Source organism: Sarcophilus harrisii, chromosome 2 (genome assembly GCF_902635505.1).
Source record: "Sarcophilus harrisii chromosome 2, mSarHar1.11, whole genome shotgun sequence".
Lineage (NCBI taxonomy): Eukaryota > Metazoa > Chordata > Mammalia > Dasyuromorphia > Dasyuridae > Sarcophilus > Sarcophilus harrisii.
The window spans coordinates 655,481,053-655,495,110 of NC_045427.1; the positions used below are offsets into that span (position 1 = coordinate 655,481,053).

At 63.0% G+C, this 14,058-nt stretch overlaps 1 protein-coding gene across 1 annotated transcript in view; it reads left to right on the forward strand.

Annotated features, from left to right (window-relative positions):
• The first annotated feature begins 2,444 nt into the window (after nt 1-2,444).
• The window catches only part of PTPRE (protein tyrosine phosphatase receptor type E), a 31,521-nt gene continuing 19,907 nt past the window's right edge, over nt 2,445-14,058 (forward strand). Inside the window, exons 1-9 of the mRNA XM_031949392.1 lie at nt 2,445-2,525; nt 2,645-2,718; nt 5,398-5,651; nt 5,969-6,186; nt 7,092-7,180; nt 8,135-8,208; nt 8,458-8,494; nt 8,875-8,972; nt 13,615-13,734. Coding sequence (XP_031805252.1) covers nt 2,494-2,525; nt 2,645-2,718; nt 5,398-5,651; nt 5,969-6,186; nt 7,092-7,180; nt 8,135-8,208; nt 8,458-8,494; nt 8,875-8,972; nt 13,615-13,734 — 996 coding nt within the window. The 5' untranslated portion in view covers nt 2,445-2,493. The remainder of the gene's footprint in view (nt 2,526-2,644; nt 2,719-5,397; nt 5,652-5,968; nt 6,187-7,091; nt 7,181-8,134; nt 8,209-8,457; nt 8,495-8,874; nt 8,973-13,614; nt 13,735-14,058) is intronic.

The following is a 14,058-nucleotide window of genomic DNA, read 5'->3' on the forward strand; positions in this document are numbered from 1 at the left end:
TAGGGGTGGCGAACCCATGCACCGTCGGTCTCAGCTCTGTTTGGGTTGGTTTGCCTTAATAGCTTGTCTTTGTCCTGGGAGGGGAGGGGGTTCCTGGTTCAGCCATGGATCTGGAGAGGATGAAGGGCAAAAATAAAGCAAAACTCAGCCTGGGAGCCCCAACAAGTGGGCCTGGACCCCGGTGTGCAGGTAACGGGCCGGCCACCGGCCGCGTGTGGGAGGAAGCTCGCCCAGAGAGTGTCACACTGCCCTCCCATCTCCTCCCTGCCCTTCCTCATTGCCACCCCCAGATAGCGGACCCTGGCTTCCTTGGCCATGGGCAGCTCTCAGAACAAATGCAGAAGTGGGAGATTTCCCAACAGATCCCTCCCCGCCTACATGCCTGCCCTACCTCTCCGGGGGGGGGGGGGGCAACGGCAGCTCCCCAAGGCCCGCGGTGACTGCTGGCTCTCTCCTCGGTGGGGCTCCGTGAATGGGGGAGTCAGCGCCCCTTGAGAGTCTGGACCTCTTTGGATGGCAGGAGCCCGTGGGCCGGCCCTCAGAATTATGTTTTTAAAGAACTGAAGGGAAGGCTACATATCCACTTCCTCCTGCAGAAAAGGAAGGTCAGTTCTGACCTGATTTCTGCCCACGGACTCTGGGTCACGACTGCAGCATGAGGAGCTCCCCAAGTCCTGTGACTCGGCGTTCTGGGCACGCCTTCAGCCCTGTGAGGGCCCCCATCCCTCCCTTAGGCCCTGATGTGCTAGGGGACACAAAGAAAGGGCTGGTTTCCTAGGGGGCTCTTAGCTGAGGCTGGAGCAGGTTCAATCCTGGAAACCTGGCCTCCGACTGTGGGAGGTGAGCCAGTCTGAGCTACCAGAGGGGCATAGGAAGGTGCCCATTCTACAGGTGGGTAAATCAGGCACAGGACAGTGGCTCTCACACAGAAGAAATGCAAAGGACTCACAGGTCCCAGCACCGCAGTTTGCAAAGGTTTTTATCCATATTATCTTGTTTGATCTTCCATGGGCCCAGAGAGGGAGGTGCTATTATTATGCTTATTTGAAAACTGAGGCAAACATTCAGTGGCTTAGTCAGGTGCAGTGTTCTTCTTTTTTAAAAAAAATATAATGGTTCTCTGGGAGCAGGTTTCTTGGGGAGGAATGGCCCGCCAGATTGTCTGCCTCTCCTGCCCGCTGGGCATTAAGGGGGGTGCTCGGTTCTTCTCCTGAAGCCAGACAGTGTGTGAGCATGGAAAACAGAGGGAGGAGAGCTCTGGGTGGGCAGGCCTCAGGCAAGGGGCACAGGTGAGTGGGCACAGGCGAATGGGCATAGGAGAGCAGGCACAGGTGATGGGCACAGGAGAACGGGCACAGGTGAGTGGGCACAGGCAAGTGGGCACAGGAGAACAGGCACAGGAGAGCGGGCACAGGAGAATGGGCACAGGAGAGCGGGCACAGGAGAGCGGGTCCCGGGCAGTCAGTCCAGTGGAGCCCCTGGACCCTCTTTGCATAATGTTTTTACACACATGACACTGAGGTCAAACAAGTCGTGGGCCCGGACTGAGAATGCCAGAGCAGCCCGTCCGGTGTCACTGGCGAGTCGGCGTGATGGGCGGAGGGACAGGTCAATGACTGAGACCCAGCTCCATTCTTAGAGGCCGGTGGTCCCCAAGTCAGAAGCCCAGAGTTCAAGTCCAGCCTCAGAGAGGAGCTGCGTGCCTCAGTTTCCTCATCTGTAAAATGCAGTTAGTAAGAGCTGCTCCAGCCCGGTGTAAGGATCCAGCCAGGCAGCGAGGGCGCGGTGCTATCCCGCAAGGCCCCGGTGCCAGCCTTTTCTCCAACCCTACTGGCCACAGACCCAGGGAGGCCATTTAGGCTCTCGGTGCCCCAGGACCATGCCCGGGGAGGGCTTCTCCACACCGGGCATTCCCTGTAGGGCCAGGACCCGGGGGCTGCTCCCCAGCTGCGCCCGTTAAGTGCCTTCTCGGGCCTCCCAATGAGCGGACTGGACAACTCTGGCCGCCAGTGTGTTTCATTGTTAAAGCGCTCTTGGCGATCAGCAGGGCTCTGTGTCATATACTCGGTTTCCTGCCGCTTTATGGCCCGGACTTTTCCCCATCCGAGGGCCTCTGGGAGGTGAGGGCTAGGGCCCCTTGGGGGTTCGAGGAAGATCCCCTGGTCAGAGTGTCCCGATGACTGCCCTCCAGCCCCCGCCCTCCGGCCCCAGGCTCTCCTCTCCCTCCCCAGAGTCCCCGGGGGGCAGCGCCCCGCAGCCCCTGCTCATCGGCGCCCTGGTGCTGGTCTTGCTGCTCATCCTCGGCGTGCTCCTGGGCAGCTACTTCTTCAGGTAGGCGGCGGCTGTGACGCGCCCCGGGGCCGTCCGGGCTTGTGCCGATAGGATCTGGGAGGAAATGAGGGCGCCCGGGGGCGGCGGGGGGCGGGGGGGGAGGGGCGGGGGGGAGGCTGGGCGGCGGCCCCGGGGCTGGAGCGCTCTGCCTGCCGCCCAGCCATGAACAGGAAGAGCTTCAGCCGCCTCACCTGGTGGGTCCGGGCTCGGGGGGCGCGGGGCGCTGGGGGGGGCGGGGGTGCCGGGAGGTCGGGGCGGGGGGAAGTCGGGGCGCCGCTCCGGCGGCCCGCTAAGCCCCGGGTCTTCTCCCCAGGTTCAGAAGGCAGAGGAAGGCGGCCGTCAGCTCCAACGACAAGAAGATCCCCAATGGCATCTTGGAGGAGCAAGGTAGGAAGCCGGGGCGGGGGGCGGGGGACTTTCTGCCTCGGTTTCCCCTGCTCTCCCTCGCTGCTCCCCTCTGGGAGCTCGGGCTCCCGGTCCCATTTGCCCCGATTTACAGCGAGTCCGCAGCTCGGGTGCCAAGTGCCCGGGTTCAAGAGCCCCTTTCCCCCGGCTCAGTTTCCCGCTTTGCCAAGAGCTCTCAGCCCTTGGGCAGGCGGCCCCTTCCCCTGGGTGCCGCAGGGGGCCGGGGTTCAAGGGGCAGCCGGGCCACCCAGTGCCCGGGGCCGGTGCCCGGGGCCGGTGCCCGTCTCCAGCGAGGGGGTGGGGCAGGTGCCCGCTTCCTCCCTCTTCTACATCAGGCATTAAAGGCACCAAGCTGGGGGGGGAGGCCTGGCTCCTCTTTGGGGACCCCAGAGCCGGCCCGAGGGGGGCCCAGGCAGCCCCGGGCCCCGGGCTTAGGTTTGTTGGGGTTTGTTTTTTAACACATTGAAAATGTGAAGAACGGGCTGTGAGACCTGCAAAAGCAGTGGTTTGTGCCGGGGCCTGCGACTTCCTGTGACAGGGATCTCGCCCCAAACTACAAGCACAGGCCCCCGGGCCAGGTAGAGAGCCAGGGCTCGGGGCCCCACACCAGGGACTCGGGGGTCCAGGGACCCAGAGACCCAGAGACCCAGAGACCCAGAGACCCAGAGATCCAGAGATCCAGAGATCCAGAGATCCAGAGACCCAGAGATCCAGGGACCCAGAGATCCAGGGGCCCAGAGACCCAGAGACCCAGAGATCCAGAGATCCAGAGACCCAGAGATCCAGGGACCCAGAGATCCAGAGACCCAGAGACCCAGAGATCCAGAGATCCAGAGACCCAGAGATCCAGGGACCCAGAGATCCAGGGACCCAGAGACCCAGAGACCCAGAGACCCAGAGATCCAGGGGCCCAGATACCCAGGGACCCAGAGACCCAGAGATCCAGGGACCCAGAGACCCAGAGACCCAGAGATCCAGAGATCCAGAGACCCAGAGACCCAGAGACCCAGAGATCCAGAGACCCAGAGACCCAGAGATCCAGAGATCCAGGGGCCCAGATACCCAGGGACCCAGAGATCCAGAGATCCAGGGGCCCAGAGACCCAGAGATCCAGAGATCCAGGGACCCAGAGACCCAGAGACCCAGAGATCCAGGGACCCAGAGACCCAGAGATCCAGAGATCCAGGGGCCCAGATACCCAGAGACCCAGAGACCCAGAGATCCAGGGACCCAGAGACCCAGAGATCCAGAGATCCAGGGGCCCAGAGACCCAGAGACCCAGAGACCCAGAGACCCAGAGATCCAGAGATCCAGGGGCCCAGATACCCAGGGACCCAGAGATCCAGAGATCCAGGGGCCCAGAGACCCAGAGATCCAGAGATCCAGGGACCCAGAGACCCAGAGATCCAGAGATCCAGGGACCCAGAGACCCAGAGATCCAGAGATCCAGGGGCCCAGATACCCAGAGACCCAGAGACCCAGAGATCCAGGGACCCAGAGACCCAGAGATCCAGAGATCCAGGGGCCCAGAGACCCAGAGACCCAGAGAACCAGAGATCCAGGGGCCCAGAGACCCAGAGACCCAGGGACCCAGAGACCCAGAGATCCAGAGACCCAGGGACCCAGAGACCCAGGGGCCCAGAGACCCAGAGACCCAGGCCTTCCCCATAGGGCCTCCTCTCTTGCTGGGGGCCGTGACTAAGTGGGCCGTGTCACTGAACTGAAACTGGCTGCCCTCTCCTGGTGGGGGTGGGGGGGTCTGGAGCAGCCTCCCCCAAGATCCCAATGCCAGGCCGGGGGATGGTGGCCTGCCTGTGCTTGTCTCCATGGGAGCCCTCGGGAGGAGGAGGGGAGGGGGGAGAGGGAAGGGAGGGGAGAGAGGCAGGGAGAGGATAGAAAGGAAGGGGAGCAGAGGCAGGACGAGGAGGGGAAGGGGCTGCCCCAGCTCTCCCCGGCTCCCCTCTGCAGGCCTTTGGCCTGAGCCGGCTCTTTCTCCCAGGGGCCGCGAGGGCTTTCCCCGGTTTTCCTCCACCTGCCCTGCCAGCTTTCTTAGCTCTGAGGGCTTGAGCCCTGGGGGCCGGGACTCAGCATCTCTGCAGAGTCCCCATCCGGGGGCCTGGGAGGACTGTTGTCCGGCAGGGAGACGCGCCCGGCAGACTCAGTTTACAGAACTGGAGCCGTCTGACCAAAGGGCGTCCGGAGCGCTGGATCGGGCTCCGAGGGCCTGGCTCGCCGCTGTGACCCCGGCCCCTGGGCCTCGGGACGCTGGCCCCTGAGTTCATTGCCTGCCACTCTGGTGGGGGGGGCGGCCTTCCTGTGAGGGGGGGCATTCTCATTTGGGGAATGGCAGAGAGAAGGGAAACTGGGCCGTCCCCCCGCGCTCCTGCCCTGCGACTCCAGGCGGGCCCTTCCTCCCGGCACTCAGTCTCCTCCTGCTGAGTGAGGGGGGTGGGTGCTGTGGCCTCCGGTCGGTGGGCCCGGGGCCTGCAGAGACCAGCCGTGGCGCTTCTGTAAGCGGGGGGAGGCGGGGTCTGCCCCCTAGAGCTCCCCACACGCCCATTTGGCAGATGAGGAGCCTGAGGGCGCCCCGGGTGCTGGGGGACCGGCTGGGCGGCCCCGGCTTCCCCGGGGGGGACTGAAGCCCGCGGACTCTCCCCCCAGAGCAGCAAAGAGTGATGCTCCTGAGCCGCTCGCCGTCGGGGCCCAAGAAGTACTTCCCCATCCCCGTGGAGCACCTGGAGGACGAGATCCGCCTGCGCTCCGCCGACGACTGCAAGAGGTTCCGCGAAGAGTTCAACGTGAGTGCCGGGGGGCGCCCGGGGGCCGGGCCTGCAAAGGGGGCTCGTGAGGAGGGGAATCGGGGGCTGCCCCCCAAGCAGAGCCGAGATCTGAGCTCGGCTCCTGCCCCGGCATCGGTGCCGCGCTGACCCCCGAGCTCCTGGGGAGAGGGGCCCTCCATTCTTCAGACTCATACACCGGGGCCCCGCCCAGCTGCACACAGTAGGGACTCAGTTACCCGGGGTCCATGGAGTAAGGGGGGGCGACACACCCAGCCCGACGCCCTTGGGAAAGGAAGGGAGCTCAGAGAGGGTGAGAAATGCCCCCAGCTTCACACAGCTCGGGCACAGAGCCCAGACTGGGGCCCAGGCCCCCTGACGCCCAGGCCCCTTCCCACTCTCCACCGCCTCTTGCGGGGTTACCGCTCAGGGCCCGTGATCCAAACGCCTCCCAGAATCCCTGTGCCCCCTCGGGGCAGCCAGAATCCCGCCGAGGGCAGAGCTCGCCCTTGGGCCCCACGTTGGCCAGATGGAGCCACGACTGGTTCCCAAAGGGGGCCCTTGGGGCAAGCCAGCAAGCACTTATGAAGCGCTTACTGTATGCAGGCACTGTGAAAGACAGCTCTGCGGGGCTGGCAAGGTCGGGTCCCGGGGGAGTGGGGGTCTCGGCAAGGTCAGCCCAGAAGCCGAGGGGCAGGCAGCCAGACTCAGTGCCCGTCTCCCCAGGGGGCGCCTGTTCTGCCAGGCTCTTCTCTCTAGGCAGGAGCAGAACTCATTTCTGGGACCTCAGAACCGGCCTCTGGGCACTTCTAGGGCTCCCGGGGGAGTGACAGGCGGAGCAGGAAGGAGCCCCCGGCCCACGTGCCCTGTCTGGGAGGAAACTGAGACCCAACGCCCTCAGCCAGGCTCACACTGTGGCAAAGTGACTCCCTCCCCTGACCCTTTCCAGCCTGTCTTCCCTGGGCCCCCCACCCCTTTGGGCATCACCCCTATCCTGAGGGCATCCCTGCCCCCCATCCCGACCTGTGGGCATCCCTGCCCCCCACTCTGCCCCGTGGGCACCCATCCATGGCAGCCACAGTGATGCTTTCATCTATAGCTCCATAATTAAATGTAATCTCTAGAGTGGCAGATTGATTTTTTTACATTTTATCTTTTTAATAAAAAATTACCATTTAGGCCCCTTGTGCCTTCCCGTGCTAAGGGCTTTAGAAGAAATGCTCTCATTTGATCCTCACAGCATCCCTGGGGGGGAGGTGCTGTGTCATCCCCATTTTGCAGATGAGGAAACCGAGGCAGGGATGAGGGCCCCAGAGCCGGCGAGCGGCCGAGGACGGGCATCATCCTTCTTCCTGGGTCCTGCTGGGGCTCTGGCTGCCGGGCCCGGGGCCAGAGCGGGCTCCAGGGGGCTTTTTGGGAGTCAGTCAGTGAACCTTTGTTAAACCATCCCTCTGCGCTGGGCCAAGATGGGGCAAAGAGCCGTTTAATCCAAGGGGGGGGCAGCCAGAGGGGACCTTAGCGCTCGGGGGGCCGGCACCTCCACCCCCCACAGCCAGGCAACCCGCCCCTCTCTCTCAGTCCTTGCCTTTGCAAACCCCAAGGAACGTTTGAAATGGCCAACAAGGAAGAGAACAGGGAAAAGAACCGATACCCCAACATCCTGCCCAGTGAGTTCCCCGCCTCCCCCCCCCAAGCAGGGCTGCCCCGGAATGCGGCCCCCGGGAAAGAGCTCCTTTTCCTGAAGCCCCGGGCTGGGGGCCCCGACTGGGGGTGACAGCCCGGTGCTCGGGGCTTCCCCGGAGACCCCGTCTGGGCCTGGAGGCTCCCCAGCCTCAGCCCTGCAGGGACCTGCCTCCCGGCCCCGGCCCTGTCCCATTTCCCGGGGTCTGCGGGTCCCATCAGAGCATGGGGGCAGAGGGAGGGAAGGGGGAAGGCTTCTGGGAGGAGCCTCTCTTGGGGCCCAGGGCTTCGCCCCTGGGCCAAAGGCCGGACAGTTCAGGCCAAGGGGCCCCGGGTCCCCCGGGCCTGGGCCCCGTGGCCCGTTCTGGCCCAGGGACCCGCCCGTCCGGGGGGGAAGAAATCTGACACATCGGGCCTCACCTCGGGGTCGGCTAGGTAGCCAACCTGCCCGAGTCGGCCAGAAAGGCCCTGGGTGCAGGGCTGGATTTAGAGTCCAAGGCGGGCACCAGTTGGCATAATGAGACATGGAACGCCATGGGGCAGAGGGGGCTCTGTCACCCCAAGCAGCGTCCCCCTGGGAGAGGCTCTGGGGCCCCGGCCTCAAGAAGGGACTCTCAGCCCCCAGAGAAGGGATCCTCGGCCCCCAGAGAAGGGATCCCCGGCCCCAGAGAAGGGATCCCCAGCCCTTGGAGAAGGGACTCTCAGCCCCTGGAGAAGGGATCCCCGGCCCCCAGAGAAGGGATCCTCGGCCCCCAGAGAAGGGATCCCCGGCCCCTGGAGAAGGGATCCCATTCTGGACTTCAGAATCCGAAGTCCCAGTGACTCGGGCCCCAGAAAGGCCCCCGGGACTCCTTTGTTGGGTCATGGGGCTGCAGGCCCCATCCCGGGCGGACGCAGACTCAGCTGGATTGGTGGGGTCGCCCTGCTGGCCCCCCCTGCAGCACCACCCAGGGTGATTCTCAGCCAGACGGACGGGATCCCGGGCTCGGACTACATCAACGCTTCCTACATCGACGTAAGCCGGGCTTTCTCCCTTTAGGCCACCTATGACTGGCAGGGGCCCAGCGGGCGCAGGGTCAGCCTTGGGCCAGGACGCCTCCCGGGTTCAGAGAGAGCCTCCGGGGTCGGCCCCCTCGGCCGGCGTCCCCAGGCCCAGAAGGCGCGGGGTGGGGGGCCCTGGGATGTGTGAAGCCCCTGGCCGGGCTCGCCCACCCCCCTGATGGGCACTGGCCCCCTAGTCACCAGCCCCGGTTTCTTTCCTCAGGGCTACAAAGAGAAGAACAAGTTCATCGCTGCTCAGGGTAAAGCGCTCACCTCCCTCCCTTCGGCCCCTTTGTTCCCTTCTCCCTGGGGAGGGAGCAACAGCATGGGGTTCCCCATTAGCCTGTGGGGGGAGTGTTCCCTGTGGGCACTCAGGCCTGGGACAGGGGGCACAGGTGGGCAGGACCATGGCATGAGATGGCAGGTCCTCAGCATGGGTGGGCACAGGCTGGCACAGTGGGCTCTGGGCTGGGGGGAGCACTCATTTGGGGTCCAGGCTGGGGGGATCACTCATTTGGGGACTGGGCTAAGGGAGCACTTATTTGGGGGCTGGGCTAGGGGAGCACTCATTTGGGGGCTGAGCTGGGGGAGCACTCATTTGGGGTCCTTGGGCTGACCGGGGCCCCCCTCCCCTCTGCAGGCCCCAAACAAGAGACAGTCAATGACTTCTGGAGGATGATCTGGGAGCAGAAGTCGGCCACCATCGTCATGCTGACCAACTTGAAAGAAAGGAAAGAGGTGAGGGCTCGGGGCACCTCCGCTGCTGGGGACGCCCGCTCTAACCACTTCCCTTTCCTCTCCCCCTCCCGCCCCGGTGACTAATGCCGAGGTTCCCCCCAGTGCTGAGCAGGGAAAGGCCTGGTCAGGGCTCAGCTGCCTGAGGGGGCTTTTCTGGGTAGGAGGGAGCCATGGGGAGGCAAGGGGAGGGGGAAGTGAGTGATGAGGCTCCTCCTCACCAGGGTGGGGCTCCAGGCCTTGGATACAGAGGCTTGGGGGGGGCAGCGGCAGAGACAAGAAGGGGTGAGGTGGGGAGATGCGGCCCCTGTGGGGGAGGGGCAGAGGAAGGGGCCCCAGCATCCCCTGAGTCTGGGCCTGAAGGGCCCGGGGCGGGAGGAGGGCCAAGGCCCTCATTTTATGGAGAAGGAGATGGAGGGAAAGGGACTCTGGTCCTGGGGAGGAGGAGCCAGATCCCCAGCGCCCCATCCTGTGGGGTCTGCTGAACTCTGCCTGGCCCAGAGCTAGCCTTTATTAAGCACCTGCTGTGTGCCAGGCCCCGAGCTAAACATTATAACCTTTCTCAAGGGGCTTTGAGGGGTCCGTCCTGCGCCCCCACGGGCGGCCCGTCCTCCCCACGGGCGGCCTGTCCTCCCCAGTTGTCCCTTCAGCCGCCCCTGGCCCGGGAGGCGGCTCTGCCCTGTGGCTCAGCAGGAAGGGCCCTCTGGGAGGCGTCTGGGGCTCCTGGGTTTCCAAAGGTTCCCATCCACCATGAAAGTTCCTGCCCAGGAGCCTTCTTCCCTGTCAGGAGGAACTTGGAATTAGGGGATGGCTCCGCCTCCCCATGGCCTCCACTTACCGATCTGTAGAAGGGGCTGCTCAGCCTCTGACCCTCACAGAGCGATAGGGACGCCAGAAGCTGCTGGGGGCCATCGGCTGGGGAGGAGGGGCGCTCAGCTTCCTGAGGCCCGAGGGGGCTTCCTGGCCGCAGTCCCAAGGGGGGCGTAAGGGTTTCTCGGCCCTTTGGGGCCCTCGGGAAGCGCATTTCCAGAAGCCCCTGAAAAGGTCGCTCCCCTGGCCCTGGACGCAGGAGCACCAGGGAAGGGGAGGGCCGAGGGCCAGGACTGGGGGGGACTCATTCCGACAGACAGGACTGGGGCAGGGTGAGGGGAATCCCGATGGGACTGGGGAGGACTCATCCCCACGGGACTGGGGAGGACTCATCCCCACGGGACTGGGGAGGACTCATCCCCACGGGACTGGGGAGGACTCATCGGCAGAGGGCAGGAGGCAGGGGGGCATCCCCAGAGCCAGCGGCCCAAGGGACCCGAGGCTGCTCTAAGCGCGGCTCGGGGCTGAGGGGACCCCAAAGCCAGCGCTCGGAGCCCTCTTCCAGAAGCAGGGCCGGGCTGTGGACCCCCAACTTTCTGAGACCTCTTAGAGCATCAGGAACCCTGACTGAGTGGCCCCCCGGGCTGCCCCCACTGCCCCCCGCCCCGGGCCTCCCCGCCAAGAGGAGACCCACGGCTTCTGGCACACAGGGCCAGGCCAAGGGCGGTGTCAGCCCTCGCAGTGGGAGGCCTGAGGGAGCCTCGGGGCGCTGGACCTGCCCCTCCCCCATCGCTCAGGCGCTCTTCCTCCCAGCCCCCGCCCTGACTCACCCCCCCAGCCCCACCCTCCCCTGCCCTTTCTCTCTTAACGGAGATTAATCATTTCTACCCAAATCCCTCCTCCAAGTTCCTGTTTCTGATTGGAAGCCGCCCCCTCCCTTCTCCCCCCCAGGTTGTAACATCCCGCCCTATGGGTCAGAAAAGGAGCCCCTTGGGTTAGCCCCCGCCCCCCTCCCCCGCTCCCCCCACTTCCTGAAAAAGCACAAGTGTCAGGTCTGGGACTGTTTCATGAATGCCTGTGGGGGGGGAGCGTCTCATCCTCCCTCATCCTCCACCCCGTTAGCACTTGAAGGGCGCAGACCCTCTGAGCACCCTGGGCCTGTTTCCCCATCTGCACTATGAGGAAGCTCTCTGGGAGGGGCCTCCTGGGAGGTTCTGCTTCTGGCTCTGAATGCGAGGACGGGGCTCCTGAATGGTTCCAGCCCCACGGGGAGGAGAAGGTGGGGGTCATCAGGAAAGGCCGCCGGAGGCAGACCCGGGAGCCCAGGGCCCAAGAAGGGGGTGGGGCAGGGTCTGGGGCTCCCTGCGAGGAGGCGCCACCAGCAAAGCGGGGTCTGAGGGGGGGGCTGGGCTCGGGGTGCAGAGACCGGCTCCCCGGGGCCCCATCAGCTCCTTCTCTCCGCACTCCTCCCTATAAATGGTTTCTGCTTTGACCTAACACTGCATCTGGGACTTCCCAGGCCTGGAGCCGGTTCTCCTGGGAACATTCTCCCCTTGCCCCCCCTTTCCGCCCCAGCCTTTGGGCATCCTTTGGGGGAGGCCCGCAGGGGAAGAGGCAGCGGCTGCCGGCTTGCGGTTCAGGGGTCCCGGCTGGGTCTGGGGGCGCTCAGCGTCTGGCCGCCGTTCCAGGCTCCCCGCCCGGCCGGATGGCAGCCATGGCCGGACGGCTGGAAGGGGGTGGCTGGAGGGAGGGGCAGGAGGGAGCCGGGCCGGGAGGACAGAAACACCCTTTGCTGCGGTCCCGCGGCTGGCAGAGAGGGGGGGGCCCCGAGGTGCAGCGCCCTCCGGAAAGGGTTCCCGGCCCCGAAATGTTCGTAGCAAAAAGGGAAGTTTTACTGGCCCTGAGGGGTCGGCTTTGCTGGGCAGACTGACTTCCGAGGGGCAAAGTCCTATTAGGGACATGGAGGCTGGCACCGAGAGGGGGAAATGGAGGCTGGCACCGAGAGGGGGAAATGGAGGCTGGCACCGAGAGGGGGAAATGGAGGCTGGCACTGAGAAGGGGAAATGGAGGCTGGCACCAAGAAGGGGAAATGGAGGCTGGCACCAAGAAGAGAGTCCTGGTAGGCAGCTAAGCCCTACTCCGGACATTCTGCAAAAATCTAGAATTTAGAATTGCCCTTTATCGGAGTCTGAGGCTCAAATAGAAAAGCCAGCCCGAGTGCCCAGGCCTGGGGCCTTAGCAATAGCAGGCCCAGATCTCCCCGTCGCTTTGAAGCCTTGAAAGAATTCAGAATTTCCTGAAAAGGGTCGGGGTCCCCAAAAGATCAGGGCAGGGGGGGGTTGCCTCAGAAAAGCCCCGCCTGGAAATAGGCTGCGAGGAGCTGGGAGAGCAGGGATCTCCCTTCTTTTACAGAGCAGAAGGGGACACAATTTCAGAGTGATCATTTTACAGATTAAAGGGAACACAGTTTCGCTCCCCCTCCCCCTCCCCTTCTGCTGCTTCTTGGTCTTCTATCTCATTCGAAACCCGGGTCCTGTCAGTGCCTGGAAAAAGGAGCCATTTACTACATGGCGCGTGCTAGAAAGAGCCCCTGTTGAGGACCTTCAGATGAGACGCCCCTTCTGCTTGGCTGATCAGTCCCCCCTCTTGGGACTGAGCCTCCCGCCGGCTCCTTCACCAATTCGTAACATCTTCAATCCAACAGTTATTTTGAAAAAATATTTTACCTCCTTAAGGATTCCCCCATTGCATTTTTTCACCTGAACATTCATTTTTAAAAATTTGACTTCCAGATTCCCTTCTCTCCCTTTAAGAAGGCAGCAACATGTTAGCGATTCGACGCATAAAGAGTCACGCAGAACATATCTCTGCACAGTAAAAGGAAATACGAAAAAGCAAGAAAAATAAAGCCAGCAGTTATTTTTAAAGCAGCAATTACGTGCAAGGCCCAGAGCTGGGACGGGGCCTAGGTGGCCAAAGTCTGCTAGGGGGGGAGCCCCAACCTACACAAAGCCTTAAACACGGCTGGCCTGAGGAAGCAGGAAGGGCCGAGAACGAATGGAAGCAGGGTGGGCTTCTGGGAGGAAGCAGCCCCGGGCTGAGGGCCAGAGACAGTCGGACACAAGCAGCCATATTTGGTACTTGCTCAGGTGTGAGGGATCAAGGAGAGGAAAGTCCCAGCGACCCCGGGGGTCGGTGGGGACTTGGCCAAATGAGTTCCCCTTCTTCGCCCCCGGCCTCCTCAGAAAGGGGAAGGCTGGAGCAGGTCCTTTCCAAGGCCCCTTTCTCGTTTAAGTTCTAGTCATCAGGCAAGGACGCCGGTACCATCCTTCTTTGGGCAGAAAAAATAATTATTGATTGTGGGGATTCACAGGGAAAAAGCCTGAATGTTCTCATGTCCCAGCTCTCCCCTCTCAGGACTTCACTGAGATTTCTCTGATTGTTCCTCCACATGTATGTTTTTATGAATATATTTTGTGTGTGTGTGTGACTGTGTGATGTGAGTGTGAGTGTGTGTGATTGTGTATGAGTGTGTGATGTGTGTGGGTATGACTGTGTGTGATGTGTGTGAGTGTGTGTGTGTGTGTGTGTGTGTGACTGTGAGTATAAGTGTGTGAGTGTGTATGAGTGTGTGATGTGTGTGGGTATGACTGTGTGTGTGTGTGTGTGTGAGTGTGTGATGCGAGTGTGAGTGTGTGTGAGTGTGTATGAGTGTGTGATGGGTGTGGGTTTGACTGTGTGATGTGTGTGAGTATGAGTGTGTGTGTGAGTGTGTGACTGCGCATGTGCAGACAGGAGTCACCAGCCTGCTCACCCCTCCTGCTTGTTCTTCCAGGAGAAGTGCCATCAGTACTGGCCGGACCAGGGATGCTGGATGTATGGAAACATCCGGGTCTCGGTGGAAGACTGCATCGTCCTGGTGGACTACACCATCCGCAAGTTTTGCATCCAGTCGGTGAGCACGGCTTGCAGCTCCCTGTGGTCGGGGGTTCTGCGCCCTGCCGGGTTTTTTCTCCCCAAAACGGAGGCCCGGGAGCTTCTTAGGGCCAACCCTCAGCCTCTGGAGAAATAATCCACCTGAAGCCCGTTCTGTTCCTCCTCTCTCGGTCTCCTTCCCTCCACGCCCAGCCGTCCATCCCCCCGCCCCCAGCCACTTCCCCGCTTGCTTTTTCTGGCCCGTCCTTGGTGGGAAATCCAGATCATGGGCTGGTTGGCATTGCCCAGGACAGGAGGAAGCAGACCCTGAGGGCACCTGAGGGCTTGTCTAAGAACAAGAGGC